Source organism: Phasianus colchicus, chromosome 6 (genome assembly GCF_987193195.1).
Source record: "Phasianus colchicus chromosome 6, bPhaCol1.hap1.1, whole genome shotgun sequence".
Lineage (NCBI taxonomy): Eukaryota > Metazoa > Chordata > Aves > Galliformes > Phasianidae > Phasianus > Phasianus colchicus.
The window spans coordinates 52,830,685-52,853,535 of NC_143441.1; the positions used below are offsets into that span (position 1 = coordinate 52,830,685).

The 22,851-nt window shown below is 45.6% G+C and overlaps 1 protein-coding gene across 1 annotated transcript in view; it reads right to left on the minus strand.

The window, feature by feature from the left end:
• The window catches only part of SMARCC1 (SWI/SNF related BAF chromatin remodeling complex subunit C1), a 70,586-nt gene that overhangs the window by 36,750 nt on the left and 10,985 nt on the right, over positions 1-22,851 (minus strand). Inside the window, exons 5-15 of the mRNA XM_090143287.1 lie at positions 21,448-21,540; positions 18,531-18,600; positions 16,153-16,222; positions 15,057-15,132; positions 11,951-12,076; positions 11,173-11,291; positions 9,644-9,768; positions 9,041-9,100; positions 8,368-8,405; positions 6,669-6,790; positions 4,506-4,577 (exon numbers count right to left, since the gene is read on the minus strand). Of these exons, the coding sequence (XP_089999413.1) occupies positions 4,506-4,577; positions 6,669-6,790; positions 8,368-8,405; positions 9,041-9,100; positions 9,644-9,768; positions 11,173-11,291; positions 11,951-12,076; positions 15,057-15,132; positions 16,153-16,222; positions 18,531-18,600; positions 21,448-21,540 (971 nt within the window). The remainder of the gene's footprint in view (positions 1-4,505; positions 4,578-6,668; positions 6,791-8,367; positions 8,406-9,040; positions 9,101-9,643; positions 9,769-11,172; positions 11,292-11,950; positions 12,077-15,056; positions 15,133-16,152; positions 16,223-18,530; positions 18,601-21,447; positions 21,541-22,851) is intronic.

Sequence of the window (22,851 nt, forward strand, 5' to 3'; positions counted from 1 at the left end):
TTAGGATTCATCTCCTTCAAACAACTTTGTCGCTGACAAGTAAACAGCTCTGGTAAATTCTTACTGAAGAAACAATATTAAAAGTCATGAGCAAGTAGAATTCCTATTGTATATACTGAATATGATCCACCTCTTACAGAAGTTTCACTCTGGATTTTCTCTGTAATTGGATTAGCAGAACAAACAGCAACCAAAACCAGCAGAAGCCCAGCACAGGGTGTGCCAGGAGGTACAAAGCAGGACAGCATCTCGATATGTCTGCTCTTCCAGCATGAATACTATGAACACGAAAGCAAGCACCTACTTGTACACCTTTCCTGCTGCTCTGCTGCATGGATCAGGGATATACAAGGAGACATAGCTTTGCTACATTTAGGTTTTGAGTTTCTATAGGGCAGATATGGCATCCTTGGTGGAAATAAGCCCAATGCAGGTCATCCTTCCTGCCCTCACTCCAAAGCACTCTGTGACTACAAGCACTGACCAAGTGCTCAGACTGCAGAAAAGAAACAGTAGGGTCTGGTCGTAAAGCAGAAAAAGGATAAACAGCCCAACTTGGGCCCTCTGAGTCCAGAAAGAGAAAAGGGGAGAAGTAAAAGAGAAATTGTACACTGGATGGAATGTGACTGTTTCTATATGTGGACTTTTTATATATAAAAATATCAGTAGGGAAAGGTTAGAGAACAAAAGTCTCTGAAAAGCAGAGGGTGAGAGCCCAGCCCAGCCCAGCACTGCCCATGCACTACTGCAGCTGCCCCATGCTTCAGTGCAGCCAGAGTGAGCAAGCTGTGGGGTTCAGCCCATTCCTGCCCCTGCTGAGCCTTTTTAAGTGTGTTTCTGGAATATACTGACGCTTCCTAATCCAAGTTGCTCACAGTAAGAACTGCCATAACATCACTTGCTAGCTCTGTTCATTAGATTGAACAAAAGCAAATCTGCAAGCAAACACAGGCAGGATCCTCTGCAAAGACCTGTTCAAAGCAGCTTATAATAAAGAGATTTCTGCCTATTGTTGAGAATTCAAGATGGAGATGGCTCGTATGGAGTGCAAATCGTGCAGAGAAAGAACACCAATGTGTTTCCCATTCTAGACATAAGCAGACAGATGCTGCAAAGACCTGTTCTTGCCAAAATACCTAATCTTCACTTCTGTATGGGTTATATACTGGACTTGCAGGAACAACACTCTGGGACCAGGTGCTGAACACTGGTGCAGCAGGCAAGAAAACAAAAGGGAGCTTCTTCACAGAATGCCTTGGGTTGGAAGGGACCTCAAGGATCACGAAGCTCCAACCCCCCACCAATGCAGGGCCACCAACCTCCACATTTCACAGCAGCCCAGGCTGCCCAGGGCCCCATCCAACCTGGCCCTGAACACCTCCAGGGATGGAGCCCTCTTCAGTGGGATATTCAGGAACACTTCTGACCACTCCTGGAGAGATGTGGGGTGCCAGCTGCATTGAGAAGCACACCTCTCTGTGCTCCTGGCAGCACAAACAAGCTCAGTACTTTCCAGTGAAGGTCACATCACTAGGTGGAGAAAGAAGCCTAAGACAGAAATATCCCTAACATTTATCCTGAAGTGAGCCTGTTTTCAACAGTGACACGACCCATTAGCTGTGACTTGTTATCAGCAAGAAAGATGAAGTCAACTTGTATTTAGCTAAAATCCCTTTTGAGACAGAAACAAGCCCCAGGCCCTGCTGTCAGAAGGATGAACCTGTGTGGGTTCTGCAAACGCTTTGTTTGGCCTGAGAACCAAGCTGGAGGGCAGACATTTCCATTCTGAAGGAGGGTTATTTTATTAAAAGGAAAGCACAAAGCCAAGATCACATGCTGCTCCTGCAACCCATAAATAGCAGTAAGATAATGTAGGGACTGGGAGATGGGGAGTCCCTGATCTGCTTCACTTGTAAAGAGAGAACTAGCAGTGATGTTCTGTTGTCAACTGAGCAAGGAAGCATGAGATTCCACATGAAGGCTGTATCAGTGCAAACCCACATTTCTGGATCCAGCTTCTGCTCTGTAACCAGGTTAAGGGGGAAATGATTCTTCAATTTGTCCTCAAGCTCTCTCCAGAAAAGTCAGCTGCCCAATAGGAATGGGCAGGCAACAGAACTCCTTCAGCAGTGGAATCTCAAACCAGCACTTGTTAACACGGCAGCTGATGGCAGCTACAGTTACCTCTGCATCTCAGATACATGGAGGAGTTCCTAATACAGACTGCAGGCTCAAATCATTCATCGTGTCAGAGGTCTCCCAGCCCTTCTCCAGACTGAAAAGGTTAATTTCTAATTTCTACCTCAAGGTTAGATCAGCAGCTTCACAAAACATCAGTTATGTCTGAGCAGAGATTGAGCTCCAAGAACTCCACCTGCAGTCTGCCTGCATTACCTGCTGCAGGAGTAACGTGGGGTGGGATTACCATCACAGAACCACAGAATGGCTTGGGTTGGAAGGGAACCCAAGGATCATGAAGCTCCAACCCCCACCAATGCAGGGCCACCAACCTCCACATTTCACAGCAGCCCAGGCTGCCCAGGGCCCCATCCAACCTGGCCTTGAACACCTCAGGGATGGACAGGGCATCCACAGCCTCTGGGCAGCTGTTCCAGCACCTCACCACTCTCACAGCAAACAACTTCCCCCTCACATCCAGCTGAAATCTGTTCTTCCTCAGTTTCCAACCATTTCCCCTTGTCCTGCTGTTATCTCTCCTTCCCAAGAGCTGACTCCCCTCCTGTCTGTAGGCTCCCTTGAGGTGCTGAAGGCTGCAATGATTCACCCCACAGCTTCTCTTCTCCATGCTGAACAAGCCCAGCTCCCTCAGCCTGTCTTCGTAGTGGAGGTGCTGCAGCCCCTGATCATTTGCACTAAGAAGAAACTGAGGAAAAACACGAGTTTGGAAAACTGCTATGTATGAAAAACACACAGCTTTGCACAACTTAAAACAACGTATTGAGAAGACTTCTCAAGTGTTTCATTTAGCAGCTCATGAGAAAACTGTTTTTAAAGCCCCAAACGCTGCTTTGCAGCAAGACAAAGAGTTGCTACCAAGATGAAGCAGCCACAATGAGCGCGGTTCCTTTGTCAAAGTCAACAAGCATTCAGTGGAGTTCCAACCTGGTTTCTTTGGTGAGCTCTCAGGTTTTGGGTTTACAGCTTTAAGAAAAAGCACACTGCTCAAGAGCCTGATGCTGCCTGCCTTCTTTTAATCAATGGCCTTCGGGGATTGCTCTGAATAACTCAGTTTGCTGTTGGAACAAAATGCTCAGGGAAGGCGAGCTGTGCTGTTACTAATGCTCAGAATGACACTGCTGCAGACAGTTTGATGCAAAACCACTGCAAGCATTTGATGCAAAACCACTGGCTTACCTCCTTACATTGCCAAGCCAGAGTGGAGGACAATCATCTCATGTACAGATCAACAGCATTCAGCTGGCGTTGTGCTGTTTTGATTGTTTTGTAACAGCTTCTCTAAAGCTGGTTAAACAAGTGTGCTTATATTTTGAATGAGGAACGTGTAAGTCCTGTGCAGATCCCACAGGGAGATGAGACAGATTCAGTTTCATCTTAGAATCAACCAAGAGAGCTCCACTGAGGTGTCAGTGCCACATTAGGAACTACAGAGTCATGAGAGGATTTGGAACAGCTGCACAAACAAGTGTTACTCTTCAGCAGTGCTCAGCTCCAGCTCTCTGATTTTAATCAGACTACCCAACATTCACACTCCAGCCCTCACCTGCTCCAGAATTACCCATCACCTGCTCGAGGAACCACGACATCAGCACAGGTAGTGTGGAAAATCCCTTCCACCGTCTGACACTACATCCTAAGCTAATGTGGTGATGAGTGCTCAACACAGCCCTCATGTCCCAGCAACACAGTGTGTTATGGGAAGGGGATGAGAACTACGGGGGTCGCTGAGGCTCCACAGTACCTTACATTTTTCACCCAGAGGGTGGTGAGGCACTGGAACAGGTTGCCCAAGGAGGCTGTGGATGCCCCATCCCTGCAGGCATCCAAGGCCAGGCTGGATGTGGCTCTGGGCAGCCTGGGCTGCTGGTTGGTGACCTGCACACAGCAGGGGGTTGGAACTGGATGAGTGTTGTGATACTTTGCAACCCAGGCCGTTCTGTGATTCAATGATATATTTTTAGAGATTTCTCTGGGAGATACTGGATCCTGTACCTTGTTCAAGACATGTTCAACAGTCTGTTCCAACACTGCTTGAAAAAACTAAAGTTCATTTTTCCTTGATAACTGCTATTAAATGTTGCCTTCATATTTGAAGTTTTTTGCTTCTGCTGCAGTAACACACACAATCCAGCTGCAAGCCATAGTGTCACAGGTGCTCCTTTCTTTCATGCACCTACAGACAGTATCTGCTAAGCACACACACAGGGAGAAGCAAGGGAAGGATTAAGGACATGGAGAACTCCCTTGCCATGCTGAGCTCTTGCACACTGACACTCATGCTGTTCTTACATTCATGCTGTACTTACATTTCAGGAGTCTTGGACTTGTTTTTTCCATTGAAAAACTCTGGAAGAGCACGGCGCTCAATGACATGAATGCTGTAAGGAAAACACAAAGTTCAGATGGCAAATCCTAAACCCCTGCACAGGGAACTCCACACACCTTCCATGGGTATTGAGAGCACACTCACTGCAAAGGCCTCTCTTGGAAACCCGAGCGTTCCTGCAGGAGCCTTCAATTCAGTACTGCCATTAAAGATACGATGGTTTATTTTCAGCAGAAATAAGGAAATCTGGCCATGAAGGGTCACTGCACCAGTAGATACTAACAAGGACATTTGTGTAACCCATGATATGTGTGATATATGAGGGCTGTGACGGCAGCAAAGTAAAATCACAACATGAGCACCCAGACCATCTGGACCTTGACTGTACCACCCTTCTTCTTAAATCTTAATGAGAAAACTGTGAGGATTTAATCCACCCAGCCCTGAAGGAGGAGAGCTTCGTCATTCAAAAGATTTCCATTTTATAAGGTGTCAGAAATGAAGAATTTATTTCCATGAAAATGATGAGAGTAACTCCTAGAATGTCACACACTTCATCCAAATCAACATCTGAAAACTACAGTGGTCCTTGAAAAATAGCTCCTTCTAAAGGAAGTACACACTGCTATTATTATTATAAAAACAAATGCTCTTCCCTTGCATCTTTTGAGTTTTCAGCCAAACACACAACTGTCCTTTGGCGCCAACATCACTCATTCTGTCATCCATCCAGAGAACAGAGCTCAAAGAGCACGATTCACCAACAAACTGCTCAGGTTTTACAGCATGTAAGTCATTTAGTTCTTGCAGTGAAGTCACCCATAGCAGGACAGATTACACTGAAACTGAATTGAGGATCAAATAAATTGTATCTGTTTACTACAAATTTAATTTCAGCAATGAATGCTCTGACACAGCAGCTTGGAATGCACTTCAGGAGAAGTAGGTTAGAATTATTCTTCCATTTGCTTCAAACCAGAAGCAGTGTTTGCAATGTGGGAGGACTGCAGCAGTCTGTGCACACTGACATGAGCCAAAAGTGACCTTCTGGCACAGCAGCAGCTGCCACAGCTGAGCTCTGCTGCTCTCCAGGACTGCAGGAACCTCTCTGGATGGAAGCAGAGCTCAGGGACAGAAACACGTCAGCCTCACAGCTGTGCATTTATTTCAGCCTCCAACCTAAGTCAGCTCCACGTGCCGGTCATTTCTGATTTGGAGAATCTCAAACCAAAGCCTTTTTCACATCACAGATGCTTTGATGTCCTCTTTCACAAGGTAGGCACATCTGAGCCAAGGAGAAGTTCATTCTGTTTCTTTGGACCTTCTGTGTCAGTCCTGTAGCTGTGCTTCACAAGCTGATGCAGCTCTCAGGAGCATCAATACAGCTCCTGCTGCTGCTATGAACACAAACATCTGCAGGAAGCTTCAGCCTGCCATACACCCCATATGGGTGCCTCCGGGCACCTATACAGACACAGGAGAGGCATCCCAAAGGAACCAAAGCACAGAGACCACACAGACATATCCACGTTCACTTCAGGGAATCCTCACTTAGCTCGAGCTGCAGAGCTGCCTCTCCTGACCTACAGCAGGCCCCATAGTCACAAAGGCAGTCGTCCGTTTACAAAGTGAGTTAATGGAGCCTTTCACCCTGCACTGCAACAGAGCACCTCAAGACTCCCTGCTCAGAAAGAAACTGGAGCACCTGTAAGTTCACACTGTGTGTTCCTTGGTTTTTCTGCTTCTCCAAGTGGGAGAGAACAAAGGAGCGAGGTGAAGGATGGCTCTACTCATGAGGATTTAGGTCAGCTCAAGCTGTGAGCGCACACACAGACTAAGCAACTGGTTCAAGGCAACACAGTTTGGTTCAGCCTCCAGCTGTGGCTATCTTTATGCCAACAGTACAGACCCCATCCTCAGCCATACTGCAAGAAGTTATCTACTACAAGTTCCAGCTTCTGGTTTTCAGAACGGCTGTAGCAAATCCCACAGAGCTCAGCTCAGGAAGATCTGCAGGCGGAAAAGATGAGCCCACATGCGTGAACTAAACCTAAAAAGCAGGAATTTCTTCCAGCTCTCCGCATGGCTTACAAAAAAACAACCAGCAAAACTCTAAATCCCCAGATCCCCATCACTTTCTTACCAGTTGTAGTCAAACCAAGATGCATAGCTGGGAATGATGATGTGGTTGGTTTGTTCTGTGACGTTATCTTCACCTGGATCAATTGATCGACTCTGGTCACCTTTGTTAGGATCTTCATCCTCCTGTGTCATGGAAGGAACACAGTGGTGAGGAGGCTGCAAGCAGCAAGACATGAACAGCCCTCGTGCAGCAGACAGCCCCAAACAAATGCTTTCAGTGGGAAGAGACTCAGGGATGAAGGAAAGTGCATCCATAAAAGAATAAAGGAATTGAAAAGCTGCTAAGAGCTGTTGTCAGACCTCAAGAACATACTTGGCAATACCTTGTTAAGATGACTTGTACTTCTTGTCACTCTTCCCTCACTCCTCAAAAGAATACTAATGGAAATCAGAGTCATTTGTTCTCATTTTACTGGATGACACTTGTAGGGTACAGCGTGACAATTCTGCAGACACCAAATTATGACCACTGACATTTTTGCTTGGATAACCTCCAACTGGTCCATCTTAAGGCTGGTCCTCAATAATTCTACCTCGTGAAGAGATAGCAAGGTCAAATTTTGACTGTGCCATGAAAACCCAGGCATGGAGTATAGATGTGCTGTGTTAGACACAGAAGATTGATGAACTTTCACAGTAGACATTAGACTAGCAGATCCCAGGAGCTAAAACACAGAGGGCAGAGGTCTCTCTGGAAGACTGTTGCTAATAAAGTCAATAGGAGATGTTTTAACAAAGGGACATCAAACATGACAGTGGCCATGTGGATTAACAGGCTGAAGGGACCATTCCTCTCCCATCAGAAAGCTGAGAATCAGTGCAGATTTTTGGGGACAGTACGCAGTGGCACTATTTACAGCCTCCTCTGGCTCAGGTTTCTTGGGTACCTGTAACACAACAGTCAAACTCCTTACCTTGCCAAAGACAACTTAACTTCTTAATTTCTTTGCCTGAATTACTAAGCCAGCCCCACTTCAAAGAAACAAAAGGCTGTTCAAAACAGCCCAGCCCCTGAAGCATGATTTCAAGAGTATCACCACTGCACCTTTTGGGGCAACTAAATTCTCCACAGACAAGGTACCTTCCAAACCTATTTAGTGACCTCACCACAGCTGTCCAGAAAAGAAGTCTGTTCTCCCCTCATCCCCTCACCCCCCTCCTCCTCTCCAAGTACAGTGAATAGAACACAGACCATGGCCAAAAAGAGCCAACCCCAAACCAACAAGCCTTTAGGAGAGAACATAAAAGCAACATCTCCCAATCTAACACAGACTGAATACTTGCTGCATGAGTTCCACAGTTCTGGGTTATTCTACACCTTGGGATTAAGGAACTGCAACTAACAAAAGAGTATTTCCCATAGTGGAGAAGCCCAGTCACTCTTTGTGAGCTGTTTTCCCCAGCATGAAACACAGTGCTCACCTAAGAATGGCACTTTGGCCATCTGTCCATGTGTTTGTACCTAGCTACACAGCCTGAAACACATCTAAGGTCTACATTTAGCACTGAAATCTAAAGGAAAAAACCCACAAGCTTTGAAAAATTTGCATCCAAAAGATGTTCATCTGAAAATACTTTACATCTGTTTCCACCAGTGACCAATTTGGTTTTAAATATCACTTGAAAAGCACTACAGGGTAAGCCTGCCACGATGAAGATTTCAGTTTCCACCAAGCTCAGTATGAAATCACTGCAGTTACCTTTCCTCCAGTCGCCACCGTCTCCTCATCCTGTTCATCTGAAAGGTAAAAGCATTGGGAATTAAACTAATAACATGCACCTACTCACACACGCAATCCTTCCTAGCTGTGCAACTGCTTAATTGGAAAGACTATTGCATTTGTTTTGGGAGGGAAGTGAGGAGGAAAGCAAAGCAGAGCACACATCATTAAGACTATCTCATCTTTATGCAGGCACTCAATGGTCCCAGACAAAGGAGCACATCAGAGAGGGGATAAAGAGGAAGGATAATTAGAATTTTTCCACACTTAGGAATCCATAATTAATTACTGCCTGGCCCAGTGCCCCAGATGTAGCCTTGTATAATAGGACACGGGACACTAGGTTCTATCTCTTATACCAGAAGGCCAGCAAAGCTCAGGGAACCTGCAATTCACCCTAACTCCTAGTAAGGAAAAAACATCTACCAAAGAAGAGCTCATATGTCACTTCCCAAAAAAGCAAACACTCTGTCTACAAGGGAACAGACTCAAAAGGAAGAGCACATTTCAAATGGAATACAGATGAAAAATGAATTGATTCAGAAATTAGAATTAGAGATTCCTTTCAAAACTGAGAGTTAAATATACTCCTCCTGCTGCCCTGCAAACACGACTTTACTGTAAGAAGGGTGTGTGTCCCTGCGTGCTTTACCAAGGTCTGCCACTGTTCCTCCTTTCACAGGCGTGTTCTCACTGTCTTTCTTTGGGTTCACTGCAAAACAAAGATTGCAGCTCTAATGAGTAATCATCAGACAAAATACAATTATCAACGTCTAGCATGCTGTTGCTATCTTATCAATAAACTGTTCTGTTGGTCGGGTCTTTGCAGTTCAGAAGAGTTCATCTGGTCGGGACAGTTTGAGTACAAGAGACCATTTATTTGGCTTCTGTCTGATTTCACACTGGAACACAATGCTGCCTCTATGCAGGCACTGAGGGCTCCAAGAGCTGTGCTCTTCCCACCTGCACAGCACAGAGCAATTCCTCCATGCAATCCAAACCAGATCAAGTCAAACTGCTACATCCAAAATGCTTTGGTGCAGAATTTTATTTCTGACCTATCCTTCCTTAACACCTACTGCACAAATGGACACTTCTGCTCACACTGGGCATGTCAGCAGAGCTTCCACTAATTCCATATGGTTAGCTTGGGTACTTGATACCATAGTCCAAACATCTGACAACACATGCATATTTTCTCTATACAGTTCAAGCAATTACCTTAACATTCAAATACTCTATATATGTAATTTACCATTTTTGGGAAGTACCACTTCTTCTATGTTAGGTACTGGTGTGGGATCCTCCATGTCCTTTGTAAGATCTTCTTGCTCATCTTCTTCCTTCTGCCCTCTCCTTTTCCCATATATGGTTGCTTGTCTGAAAGAAACCATAGAGAAACCCTCTGATAGCTGCAACTGTCAGATGCATTCACCTTGATGTTACCCTTCACCAGACAACAGGATTAAAGGGCTGGGTTAAAACTCTTCTGGGCAAACAGTGCAGTAGGAAGCAGTGCTGGTGGAGTTAACAAAAACCAGTCTCTGTGCATTACTAAAATAATTTAGAAGGGCACTAGTGAGTAATTTTTGCAGCCTAATGATTCAGAAGTGCCTCTCAGTTTCATACAAATGATGGTCTTTTGCAATTGATTCAGGACTGCAGGACTCTGCTGTCTGAATTCTGAATCCCAGCATGCTGGCAGTACCTGCATGCCCATGAGACTCAGGGCAGCAGTGCTTCACTTCCACTCCTCCTTTTCCAAGCTGCAATAAGGACATCTGCTGCACGGACCAGAAGAGGCAACAGACCATTGCAAGGCCTTCTGCCTCATCTGAGAAACAAGCTGGCTTTTCTACATCATTTCTATATCCAGAGAAAGTCCTTCTGGGAACAAAGGCAGAATCACCCAGGCCCCTCCTTACAGAAGTGAACTCAGACTTCACATTTGTAAAAAAACAGGAAGGATTGATTCATTATCTGACCTTCTCATCTCAGATGACAGACTTCCAGCACTGTTTGTTGCTTCTTTTTTTAAGAGCCCCATAGCACTGCTAAAGAAGCCCTGAATTTTTAATCATAGAAAGGCCTGGGTTGCAAAGGAGCACAATGCTCATCCAGTTCCAACCCCTGCTGTGTGCAGGTCGCCAACCAGCAGCCCAGGCTGCCCAGAGCCACATCCAGCCTGGCCTTGGATGCCTCCAGCACTTTAAGCACTTTTTAAGTGCTCCCACCCACAGCACAGAACCCCATTGGTGGTAAGCTTTTATTTGGTTATAATCTTGGCCTTTTTTTTAAAGATCAAACAAGCACAGAGAAAAAAATCAAACACCACCGACCCGTGGGCAAACTGTAATCAACAAACAGTGTTCAGGTGAAGCGATATTTCAAAAGTTCACTTCAAAACACATGGCTATGGAGATTAAAAGTTCCCCAATTAAATGCAGTCATTCCACCATTCTCTTTCAAGACGTACCAAGTACCACTGCTTGCACTAACCGCAGCTATTTTAGAAGCAGCTGAGTAAGTTTTCCCTAAGTTCTGTTGTCAGTGCAGCACCACGTCCTGCTGCTGAGGAACAGATAACATCAGGATTTGCACAGATTCTCCTCCACCCACAGGCAATGCACTTCCACAGAGAAGTAAAGAAAACCTCACAAACCCAGTGTAGAAATAATGATTCTACACTAAGGTTCTAAGGTGTGAATAGCGACATCAGACAGGGCTGCCCACAAGCACACCTTCAAGAACATCAGCCCCAGCTTCCCCAAATAAGACACTCACCCCTTCTTCCCTGACTTTTTTCTTGACTCCACAGGAGTGGGGGGTGGAGAAGGAGAATGCTTTCTTTTCCGTGTACTTGCTGCTGCTTTCCTGTCTCTCCTCTCAGGACTACGCACAGGCTGTAAGAGAAATGAAGCTGTCAGCTCAGCCCTAGTATTGCAGTTATTGAAATGCTGCAGGCCAGTCTTCCTTATTACATCTTACAACAAAGGAGCTGAAAGCAGTAAGCAGCCAGCGCCATCCTCAGCTCCAGGATGCTTTCCAAACACACATCTGTCAAGGTGAAATAATGTAAGTTTTTTATAGCCATCCCTGATACTGCAGGAGCTACCTACAAACTGTGCTCTCAGAGCAAGACTCAGCAGCTAACTGATGGCACGTTCAATGTACTCTACCCATCAGGAAGGATTTCCCAGCAAGCAGCCAGAGCTCAAGGTTAAATGAATGCTCTCAGAGTCCTATCAAACTTTCTGCATCAGGAAGAATACGGAATTAGAGAATCTGGAAATTAATTGATGCTGTCCAATGGAGCCCTAGTTTCATTTAAAAGAAAGTACAAAGTCAATCTCCTCTCTTGCCATCCTTGGGAAAGGGAAAGAATGTAGAAATAAAAAAAGAGAACAATAATTCTCAATAAATGACACATCAGAAGAAATTCACACTAAGCTGTACTACCACAGGTACCTGAAAGTGTTCAGCTTGTCTGAATTTCAGTCACTTCTGCAGAGAAGGAATATTAATGTACAGCAAGTCACACGCTGAGCTGAGAGCCACCTACCTCTTCATTCTTCATGGAGATTCTCTGCCGAAAACTCACAGATTTCCTGTTCTCATCCACCTCATAATCCTCTTCATTCATCCATTCGTTGAATATATCTGTGTCCAAAATCCACTTGGCATGAACCTAGAGAACGGAACAACATGAGGCACGTGAGGGACAAGCAGGTGATCCCAGACAGCCAGCATGGATTCACCAAGGGAAGCTCATGCCTGACCCATCTGACAGCTTTCTATGATGGAGTGACAGCACTGGTGAACAAAGGGAAGGCAACTGATGTCAGCTACCTGGGCTTCTGCAAGGCCACGGTCCCTCACCACATCCTTATCTCTAAACTGGAGATATCAGGGGTGCATAAGGGATTGGTTGGAAGGTGGCAGCCAGAGGGCTGTGTTGAATGGCACTGTGTCCAGGTGATGAGCAGTGTCCCCCAGGGGTCTGTTACAGGAGCAGCACTCATTAACATCTTCATTAGTGACACTGATGATGGGATTGAATGCACCCTCAGCAAGTCTGCTGATGACACCAAGCTGAGTGGTGGAGTTAATACAGCAGAATGAAGGAATGCCATCCACCTCAACAAGCTCAAAAGGTGGGCCCATGTGAACCTAGTGAGCTTCAACATAGCAAAGTGCAAGGTGCTGCACTTGGGTCAGGGTAATCCCAGATATGAATACAGACTGGGAGAAGAACATGAGAGCAGCCCTGTGGAGAAGGACCTGGGGGTTCTGGTGGATGAAAAACTGAACGTGAGCCAGCAGTGTGCTCTTGTAGCTTGGAATGCAAATGCTATCCTGGGCTCCATCAGCAGAGGGGTGACAGTGGGGACAGAGAGGTGATTGTCCACCTCTGTTCTGCCCTTGTGAGGCCCCATCTGCAGCACTGCATCCAGGTCTGGAGCCCCAGTACAAGAAAGACAGGGAGCTGTTGGAGAGGGTCCAGAGGAGCCACAAAGATGAGCAGGGCTGCAGCACCTCCACTACAAAGACAGGCTGAGGGAGCTGGGCTTGTTCAGCCTGGAGAAGAGAAGCTGCGGGGTGAATCATTGCAGCCTTCAGCACCTCAAGGGAGCCTACAGACAGGAGGGGAGTCAGCTCTTGGGAAGGGGAGATAACAGCAGGATAAGGGAAATGGTTGGAATTGAGGGAGGGCAGATTTCAGTTGGATGTCAGGGGGAAGTTGTTTGCTGTGAGAGTGGTGAGGTGCTGGAACAGCTGCCCAGAGAGGCTGTGGATGCCCCGTCCATCCCTGAGGTGTTCAAGGCCAGGCTGGATGGGGCCCTGGCCAATCTAATCTGGTACTTGATCCAGCAGTTGGCAGCCCTGCCTGCAGCAGGGGGCTGGAACTTGGTGATCCTTGAGATCCCTTCCAACCCAAGGCAGTCTGTTTCTGTGATCATAATGACATGTTGCTTCTTGCAAGTAGTCACTCTACAACGGACCTCACAGGATGAAGGAAATACTTTCAGCCTTGTTATGAGGGTCTGAAGTTATGGATCTCACAGGAATTTTACACACATTAAGTGACAGCTCCGTGAGGCAATGCTATGAAGGCTGGACATGCTATAAGCCTGCTGAATGCCATGTCTGCTCTTCTGTCATTTTAAGTCATCTCAAGTGTGAGGTCAGCTCTCACAGCTGGGGCAATGGCTCTGCACTGAAAGCATACTTCAGATACCAAAAATTCTTCTCAGGATCCACCAAGTCTGACACAGATCACCTTAGCAAACAGAAGGTGCTGCAATGGAGACAAAATGAAGAACGGCCATATCTTGTGAGGATTGACTATTCTGATTTAAAACAGTCATCTGCAGGTTTACATAGCTGAATAATGAAATTTTCGAGCTTTAGTGTGATTTATACACAAAAAGCTTAAGTCCCATTTATTTACAAGCAGCAGTTCGGAATAGGGAGTGTCTGAACAGACATCACAGCGAGTTATGTTCTGACCTGAGCTGCCCTTTCCTAACCCTGCTATTCACATGAACAGCACAGACACAGAACAACACTGCATGTGATGCATAAAGGAATAAGTCCAATAACAGGACGTTAAGTAGTATTTACTGCTGTTTGATTCTAACTGCTTTGTACTGTCCTCTTGCAGCAAAGTAAATCAGAACGACTTCTTCCATCCCTGCGACATCAGCTACGAGCAGAGCTCCCCATTAAGCAAACAGTGCTGCAGAGCAATGTGAGCTGTGGCCCTCAGGGGCTCTTGAAGCAGCTGCTGTTTTCTCAGAGGCTCCCACGTTGGCTCTCACTCCAGGGACAGCTGCGTGCCCACAGCTGTGCTGCCTGCAGCAGTGCCAGGGCTCGTGGCACATTCGGTCAGAGCAAGAACCAACAGGAGAAAGAGGAGGTATCTCCAGCAGTGCTGAGCCAAGGGAAACCAGCAGGGTGGGATGAGGGCACGGGGAGCCCATCCAGCTCTGCTCTGCTGCCAGTACCTGAAACTACTGCAAATAAAGTTGCCACAATAACAACTGACAAAGAACAACAAGGTTTCAGTTGTACCAGAGGTTTGTTTCCTAAAGAAGCCAATTTCCATATCATAGCTCCTATTCTTCTTGGCCATTTCCACATATGAAGTTTCTGCACACACACAAAAGTGTTTTAAATCCTGTAATACATGTGAAGTAACCTTGGGCTCCTCACTGGATGGCTCTTTTCTATCACAGCATTCTTCAGAAGAACGTCAAAAGAGATGAGGTATTATCCCCATCCCCACTCCTTAACTAATTACACCCAGTAATGAGCAGTCAGCTCTCCTCCCAGAGACAGCTCCATCTCAGCAGCAGAGGAAGGAATTACCTTTAACACAAAACCCCCCAACTCAGGCCAGAATAAAGATGGTAATTTTTGCATTATGAGGGATGCATTCATCTGCCCTCATCATCCACAAGATTTTCCCCATAGTGCCCCTCTCCAGACCAAAGAAACGTGCTGGGAGTTTTCATTACAGCTCTAGAAATATCACTCTCTTTTTCCATATATATGGAAATACAGTCACTGATACTCAGCAGCACATTAAGACATCTACCCAGTAGCACTCCCGGATGGGTTATAGCAATACAGTAACTCTGGGAAGCTCTTTAAGGCAGACTCACCTTCCACGGCTTTTCAGGAATTGGAGGATCCTCAATTTCAGCATCTATTTCGTTGGCATGAACCCAAGTGTCATAGCTAATGAGAAGAAGCAGAGAAAACAAAATTGGTCCCCTGGGCTGCTCATCCAGAGAGATCACCAGCAGGAATATTTATTCAGCAATTCTGACATCTGCAAATCATACTGCTGGGATGGAACGGCACATTATTTTCCACTCAGTGGAAGTCAAACAAAGGAATCATCACAGGTTCCTGCTGTGGGAACAGGGCACTCTGAGAAGGGAGGGGTCTGAGGCATCCAGGGCACATTTTTCACTTTCTGAACTCAGAACCCATCTCAGTGATGTTATCTCCTGCTTGGAACTGCACGTCTCTGCATTCAGGGGTACATTACACGTGGAGTCACTGGTGCAAACCCTGTCAGTAAGTTAATTGTTTCTTAAGAATTTAAAGCAAGAGATACCACACTCTTAGGAGAAAAAAGAATGCATCCCCTTCTTCAATCCCTACTGCTGCAGAACCAAGACATTATTTACAGTCACTTTTCCAAATATTATTACCCTCATAAATCTGTTTGTTAATATTAAGAAACTGCATTCCAAACCAGAACCCCTCATAACCAGGTGCTGAGCAGCTGGAAGAAGTCATACTTCAGAAAAGATGTGTGTGCAGCATTTTTTTAGTGTTTATACTGGTATTTATAAATACCTTTATATACACACCTACACAGTAGACACACCCTTGGTTATATGATACAAATAGAAAAATATGTAATAGCTCATCAGCATGAAGAAGGAAACTTGAGCATGATGTTGTTTGCTCTCTCCTGCTGAAACAGGCATAGGGCACTGGAGAACACATCTGTGCCCACTGCTCTGCAGAACAAGAGAAGAGTGCAGCCACACAGCTGGGACATCCTCCATGCAGGTTCACTGACAGCAATGAGGGCAGAGCACGGCTATCAGGAAAGGCAAAGCTTAGTATGCTGGAAGAGCAGCTTGTCTGAGGACATGGATTGGCCTAATGGCAACTTCTAAGCGGTCCTTTGCCTTTAACTAAATTGAGATTTGAGGTGTGCTTTCCCCCCCCTTGATTTACCTGTCTGGAAAGAAGCCCCAATGCACCAGCACCTGCTTGTCTTTTTTCATCACTGGTCTCAACCATTCATCTGCAAAGGGGAAAGAGATCTAGATCAGATTCAGATTGCAAAGTACATAACACACAGTTTTGCTTTCCTATAGTCAAGCATAGAAAAATTAATGCAATCATCTCTGTTTAAGCATACTGCAGTGAAATTACAGTGCCCTGAACCTGTAATAGTAATATAGTTGCCTGCATCAATTTTGCCATGCATAAACATTCATATGCTCAGCTTGTATAAATCACAAATATTAAATTAGGAAAATCATTTTAATACAAACAGTGATTGCATTTCCTTCCCTGGCCATACATATCCATGCCCTAACGTGCTCATGACTAAAGCCCAACAGAGCCTCAAACACTCATCTGCTTCCCAGCAATAGAGGAGCTGCTGGTGGGGCACACAGCACTGCCAGCTCCCCCAGGCCCATCCCATCTCCCCAAAGCTCTGCCTGGCTGGAACAGCTCAGAGTAAAACCTTCAAAACGACTTCCTGCAACCAGCAACAACATGGTGAGAGATACTCTTCAGTCTGCCACAATTTTTTCTCATCATTGTGCAACTGAAAGGACTGAACTTCTCTCAAAATGTTTTCTTGTCAACCAGTAAATACACATATATTTTAAAACCTTCTTAGACTTACGAATACCCTCATTATCTTCTATTGGTTTCCACTTGTTCCACAAGACTGTCCCCAGCACTAAGTTCTACTCTCAGCATGGCCCAGGGAAAGACACCGAAGAGCTGCACATGTGGAACATCACTGCTTGAATTCACAGCTGTTCTCTCACCTCCTGCAAACCAGGGCTGAGGCAGCTCTGTGCAGCACAGCTGCATGCTCACTGACTGCAGAACTGCCACGTCCAACCCTTGTCAAGAACCCAAAGCAGTGGTAAAAGCAATGCAAACTTGTAGCTAGACACATTCCCAGAAACACAGAACACACAGAACAGCACCAATGGACAAACAGTCCTCCATCATCCCAATGTGGAAGTGAATACTTCCATCTAGTGGAGCTGGGATGCCAGGGCATACCAGGAACAGCCAGCTATGGCAGAGCACCAGCAAGGACTGCTACTTAACACAGAAACACAGCAGAGCTCTTTTTTGCTATTTGATGAAGGCTAAAGCTTTTAAATTGCTCCTGAGATCCTACTGCATACAGAGACAGAACTCATTATAATAAAGCCAACAGAACTCATTATAATAAAGCCAACAGAACTCATTATAATAAAGCCAACAGCCTCCATTTATCAAGTCTGTTTGTTACTGTGTCCACCTTGCCAAACCACAGGCAATGACAACATTCCCAATCTATAACCAGAAAGTGCAGAACATGGCAGAAGGCTTTTCATTCTCTTTTACTTCGGTGTCTGTGATACCTTTCACACATCTTGCTGTCCCCTAATACTGCTCCACCCAAGTTTTGTCCAATTCTTACACAATGGGGGGAACACACCAAGGAAGAAGAAAAAAAAAAAAGCTAATGGAAACTTCAGCTTTAATTTCCCTACTTCCATTATCCTTCCTTCTAATGTTTAATTCTAATCCAGGTTAATTTGTTCCTCAGTTCTTCCAGACCCTTAGGCTTTGGTCCCCCTCACCCTGTAAGTTATGTGGGACAAAATCAATGTTCACTTGCTTTGCATACACTGCAATAAACACTAATATTTCAGCTAACCCAACTGCTAAGAGCTGTGCCAAATAAAGATTCTCAGAGGGCTGCAGCACCTCCACTACAAAGACAGGCTGAGGGAGCTGGGCTTGTTCAGCATGGAGAACAGAAGGCTGCAGGGTGAATCATTGCAGCCTTCAGCACCTCAAGGGAGCCTACAAACAGGAGGGGAGTCAGCTCTTGGGAAGGGTGAGTGACAGCAGGACGAGGGGAAATGGTTGGAATTGAGGGAGGGCAGATTTCAGTTGGATGTGAGGGGGAAGTTGTTTGCTGTGAGAGTGGTGAGGTGCTGGAACAGCTGCCCAGAGAGGCTGTGGATGCCCCGTCCATCCCTGAGGTGTTCAAGGCCAGGTTGGATGGGGCCATGGGCAGCCTGGGCTGCTGTGAAATGTGGAGGTTGGTGGCCCTGCATTGGTGGGGGGTTGGAGCTTCGTGATCCTTGAGGTCCCTTCCAACCCAGGCCATTCTGTGATTCTCTGTGTGATTCTGTGTTAAACCCAATAGTTAGAAGCAGAGCACAGCAATTCTATCTGGAATTGTTAATCCTAAAAATGCTTTACAGGAGCTCTCAGGAGCAGGTTAAGAACATTCTGTGCCTGTGTGAAATCTTCCAAAGGTGCTAAAAGATTATTTCCACTTCAAAATTGGAAAGCATCTTTACCATCATCCATTGAGGTAGGACTTGGATACACGTGGTGGGTGGCCTTGGATTTCTCCTCAGTTACTGTTCCCTGTGGAAGAGGTGAGAGGAAAAGACACCAGGTAAGCAACCACCTCATTCTCCCCAATACCAGTTGTTTCCTTATACCCACATATCTCATGACACCCAGAAACAATGAAGGCTCACTGCAACTACGGAGAACACAACCTCTAATTGAAGTGCTAGAAAAAAAGTAATTTTAAGCGTATTTCTAAATACTACAATTTAAGCACAAACAAGAGCTTCACTACATATAGCTGCCATGAACAGGACAACACTCTTAGTAAACATGCCTGTACATGAAAAAACAAAAACTTACGGTCTTTTTCACACTCCGACATAGTAACACAAAGGGAATATATCAGAAACAACAATAATGCTACACAATTTTGTGACCAATGTTCAAACATGAACATACTTTCTATTCTTGCAGTTTTATAACAATTCACATGTAAGAAGCAACAAGAAGTGAATGTCACATGCTCACAGAGATGCCACAATTACACTACCAGGGGACCTACATTATCATGGATGAAAATCCTGCTCAGTAGCTGGGGATCTGTTAGATATCTTCAACTCTTGGAAAGGGGAGATAACAGCAGGACAAGGGGAAATGGTTGGAAGCTGAGGGAGGGCAGATTTCAGGTGGATGTGAGGGGGAAGTTGTTTGCTGTGAGAGCGGTGAGGTGCTGGAACAGCTGCCCAGAGAGGCTGTGGATGCCCCGTCCATCCCTGAGGTGTTCAAGGCCAGGTTGGATGGGGCCCTGGGCAGCCTGGGCTGCTGTGAAATGTGGAGGTTGGTGGCCCTGCATTGGTGGGGGTTGGAGCTTCGTGATCCTTCAGGTCCCTTCCAACCCAAGCCATTCTATAGTTCTATGACTCTACATCTAGATCCTCCCATGCACTGCAGACACTGCCAGTCTCTGAAGATGAACAGCCACCTCCAGGAAAGCAGAAATTCACAGAGCTCAGGCTCTTTTGCAGAGGAGGAATTATGTTTTGGTACAGTTTGTGTGAGAATGTTATTCAGAATTTACATTCCATTACAAATGGAAGATCTATTTAAAGGGCTTAAGAACAGATGGAACAGTGTACAGCAAACAGTACATGAACAACTGACTTGCAAGGCTGCCACCAGCCATCAGGAGGAGAAAAGCATTACGAAGCTTGAAGATGCATTACATGGTGGTAGGAATACTGGGGGACTGCTCTGCTGTCAGGGGTTGGAACGCGACCAGTTCTCTCCTAGCAAGAACACAGAACTGGGAAGAAGGAGAGGAGGGGCTCTTTGAGCAGCAGCAAGAAAAGGAAGCTGTGAAATGAGAAGAATTTAAAATCCTTCAGGAGAGAAGGGATGTGCCCAGGTGTGACTGAAGGATCTGCAGAGTGCTCATGGCACAATAATGGGAACTCTCCCTGCATTGGCCATGAGCTGCAGAGACCTCTCCAGGTACCTAATCTGAATCAGTATTCCTCATCTATTTCCTACAGAGCTTCAGGAAAATAATACATAGAGAACAGGAAAATAGGAAGCCTTCCTAGGCTCTGCCTTCAGTGTAGAGAAAGGGACGGACTTCAAAGTAGCTTTCTGAAGGATACAAGCAAAATGTGAGGCTTTGCTTCCTGCCTCTGCCAAACTGAAGGTGTCTGGAAGCATAACCAGGTGTAAAGTTGGTGGCAAACAGGTATAAATGCTAACCTTGCTCATTGCTTCGAAGGTTCTAAATTATCATTCTGCTGCTTCTTATAAAGAAATCAACATTCATAAAGAAAATCACTGTGAGAAACAGCAATGACTTCATCAGCAGACTGCAGAGAGCATTAACCCTTATCTCAGCAACAGCAAGCATCTGGATTCAGCTGAAGAACTACGAGGTGCTGGAACAGCTGCCCAGAGGCTGTGGATGCCCTGTCCATCCCTGAGGTGTTCAAGGCCAGGTTGGATGGGGCCCTGGGCAGCCTGGGCTGCTGTGAAATGTGGAGGTTGGTGGCCCTGCATTGGTGGGGGTTGGAGCTTCGTGATCCTTCAGGTCCCTTCCAACCCAAACCATTCTGTGATTCTGTGAGTAACTTGAGAAAAGCTATACAGTTAAAGCTGAGAAGATGGTTCAGAACCATAACACAGCAAATACATTTAACCTGGAAAGGAAAGCATTCCCTTTGGCTACCAGCAGTGAGCTGTCTTGACACAAAGGACTACAGAGCACATTCCTTCCCAATTCACCCAGAGCAGTGCTCTGCTCAGTACTATTTGTCCAAAGAGTTCACATTCCAGAGTATTTCCCTCAAGAGTAGTGAAAGCCCATTTATGTTTTAAAAGATGAAGCCATTAACCTTATTCAGGCCATCACTGAGTATGGTAAGTTACAAAGATGTTGATTCCTGTGGAAATGTTCTAACAAGAACCTGATGTTGCTTGTGCTCTGTTCAGCATAAATAAGAAAAAAAAAAAGAAGTAATAAAAAAAACCTAAAAAGGCAGCGTTTTTAAGGCTGAAACTTCTTTATGCTTGCTCCCACACGTCTAGAACAGTTATGCTATGCACTACCTTTTTTGGGCTCAGACTTGGACAAACTGAGCTTCTGCTTTATGTAAGCATAATTCAACATTAAATCAGCTCAGGCCTGCAGCAACCTCACTGAGAAAACACATCTCACACTGCTTGCAGCTTTAAGCCTCAGAAGCTCATTTACTTTCAGAGCAGAGTAATGATTCAGCACCCACGTGATGATAACCACTAATGGCATTCTACAGATGGCTGACCTGTGGTCTGAACCGACTTCTTGCTGCTGCCTGGCACTGTCAGACACAGCCCAAACATCACCAGTATGCTGCACTCATGCAAACACACTGTCCTGGGAAATGCTGTGTAAGTTACCTGGTGACGTTTGACAATATCCTTCAGTTTATTAGCCAGCTTCAGCTCTATATCTGGAATGAGGTAGATGGTTGGTCTGCTCAGACAGTTGTTCTGTGGAGAGGAGACAAAATAAGGAATTAGCAGACCATTTGTGACAGTAACCAAACAATTCCCATCACAATCACCAATGCTGCAAAAAGCTTAAATGGCCCCAGATGTGTCAGACAGGTGAGATGTGCTAACTCCAGGCCCAGAACCCCTCAGGACAACAATCCCATGCCCACTCCCTGCTGGAGCCTTGTCCTCAGCTCATTTCTGCAGCTCGTGGCATTCACCCATCAGAGGGCTGTTGGTGTAGGGAACGGGAACACAGCTCACCACAGCAGTTCTTGTGTTGCTTTCACAAAATATCCTTAATAAAATCCATGTCTTGGATTTCAAAGTATTGTGACAGGACTTTCATTAAAGGGAATTTAAGTTCCCCATGTGACAAGTTCCAGCCCCAGGCTGTCCCACTGCCACATGGCTCTGTGCATTCCCATAAACCCGACAGGGATGCCTTTCGTTCACTTGGGATTTAACACGCACATTATTACGTGCATATTCAGTTATATGATTTTAATACTTCTGAAATATGAAGTATTGTTTCTTATCATTCTCTCATTTCCATTTCTGACAATCACTTGAAAGTTACGTTTGTTGTTATGCTGTCTGACAATAAAAGACAGAGCTCAGGTTCTAGAGTTTGGGAAAAATACTTTGTTATTCTCATCCAGCAGTAAAAAAGAGAGCAAATAACTTCAGATGGAACTCCACACAACTGCTACCTGCTGTTTTCTGGTAGCAGCAATGGAGGTCTGACAGCAGAAGTCAGGGTCAAAATACACACCAGCCCTGAAAAGGCTCAATTTCACTACAAAGCTGAAAGTCTCAAGGAGGAAAGACCAGATGTGCAGAGCAGCACTTACTCAGGCCTGAAGGTGGGACCTGCATGGGATGATGGAGATGTTGGGGATGCACTGCCTAACCTTACTGGCATTTTTTCCTCACCCTGAGTGTATCCACCAAGTATCAGTGTGAACACTCCAAAGTTTTCTACTGGTAACACAAATGTGACCAAGATGGGGAAGGAGAGGGAGGGAAGTACTTAATTCTTAGAGAGAAGTTAGAGAGGACGCTCTTCAGCTGCTCACAGCTGAGGCAGATTACAGCATGACAAGGGAAAATGGTTCTAAATGGAAAGAGAAAAGATTAAGGTTGGATGTCAGGGGGAAATTATTTGCTGTGAAGAGTGGTGAGGTGCTGGAACAGCTGCCCAGAGAGGCTGTGGATGCCCCGTCCATCCCTGCAGGTGTTCAAGGCCAGGTTGGATGGGGCCCTGTGAAATGTGGAGGTTGGTGGCCCTGCATTGGTGGGGGGTTG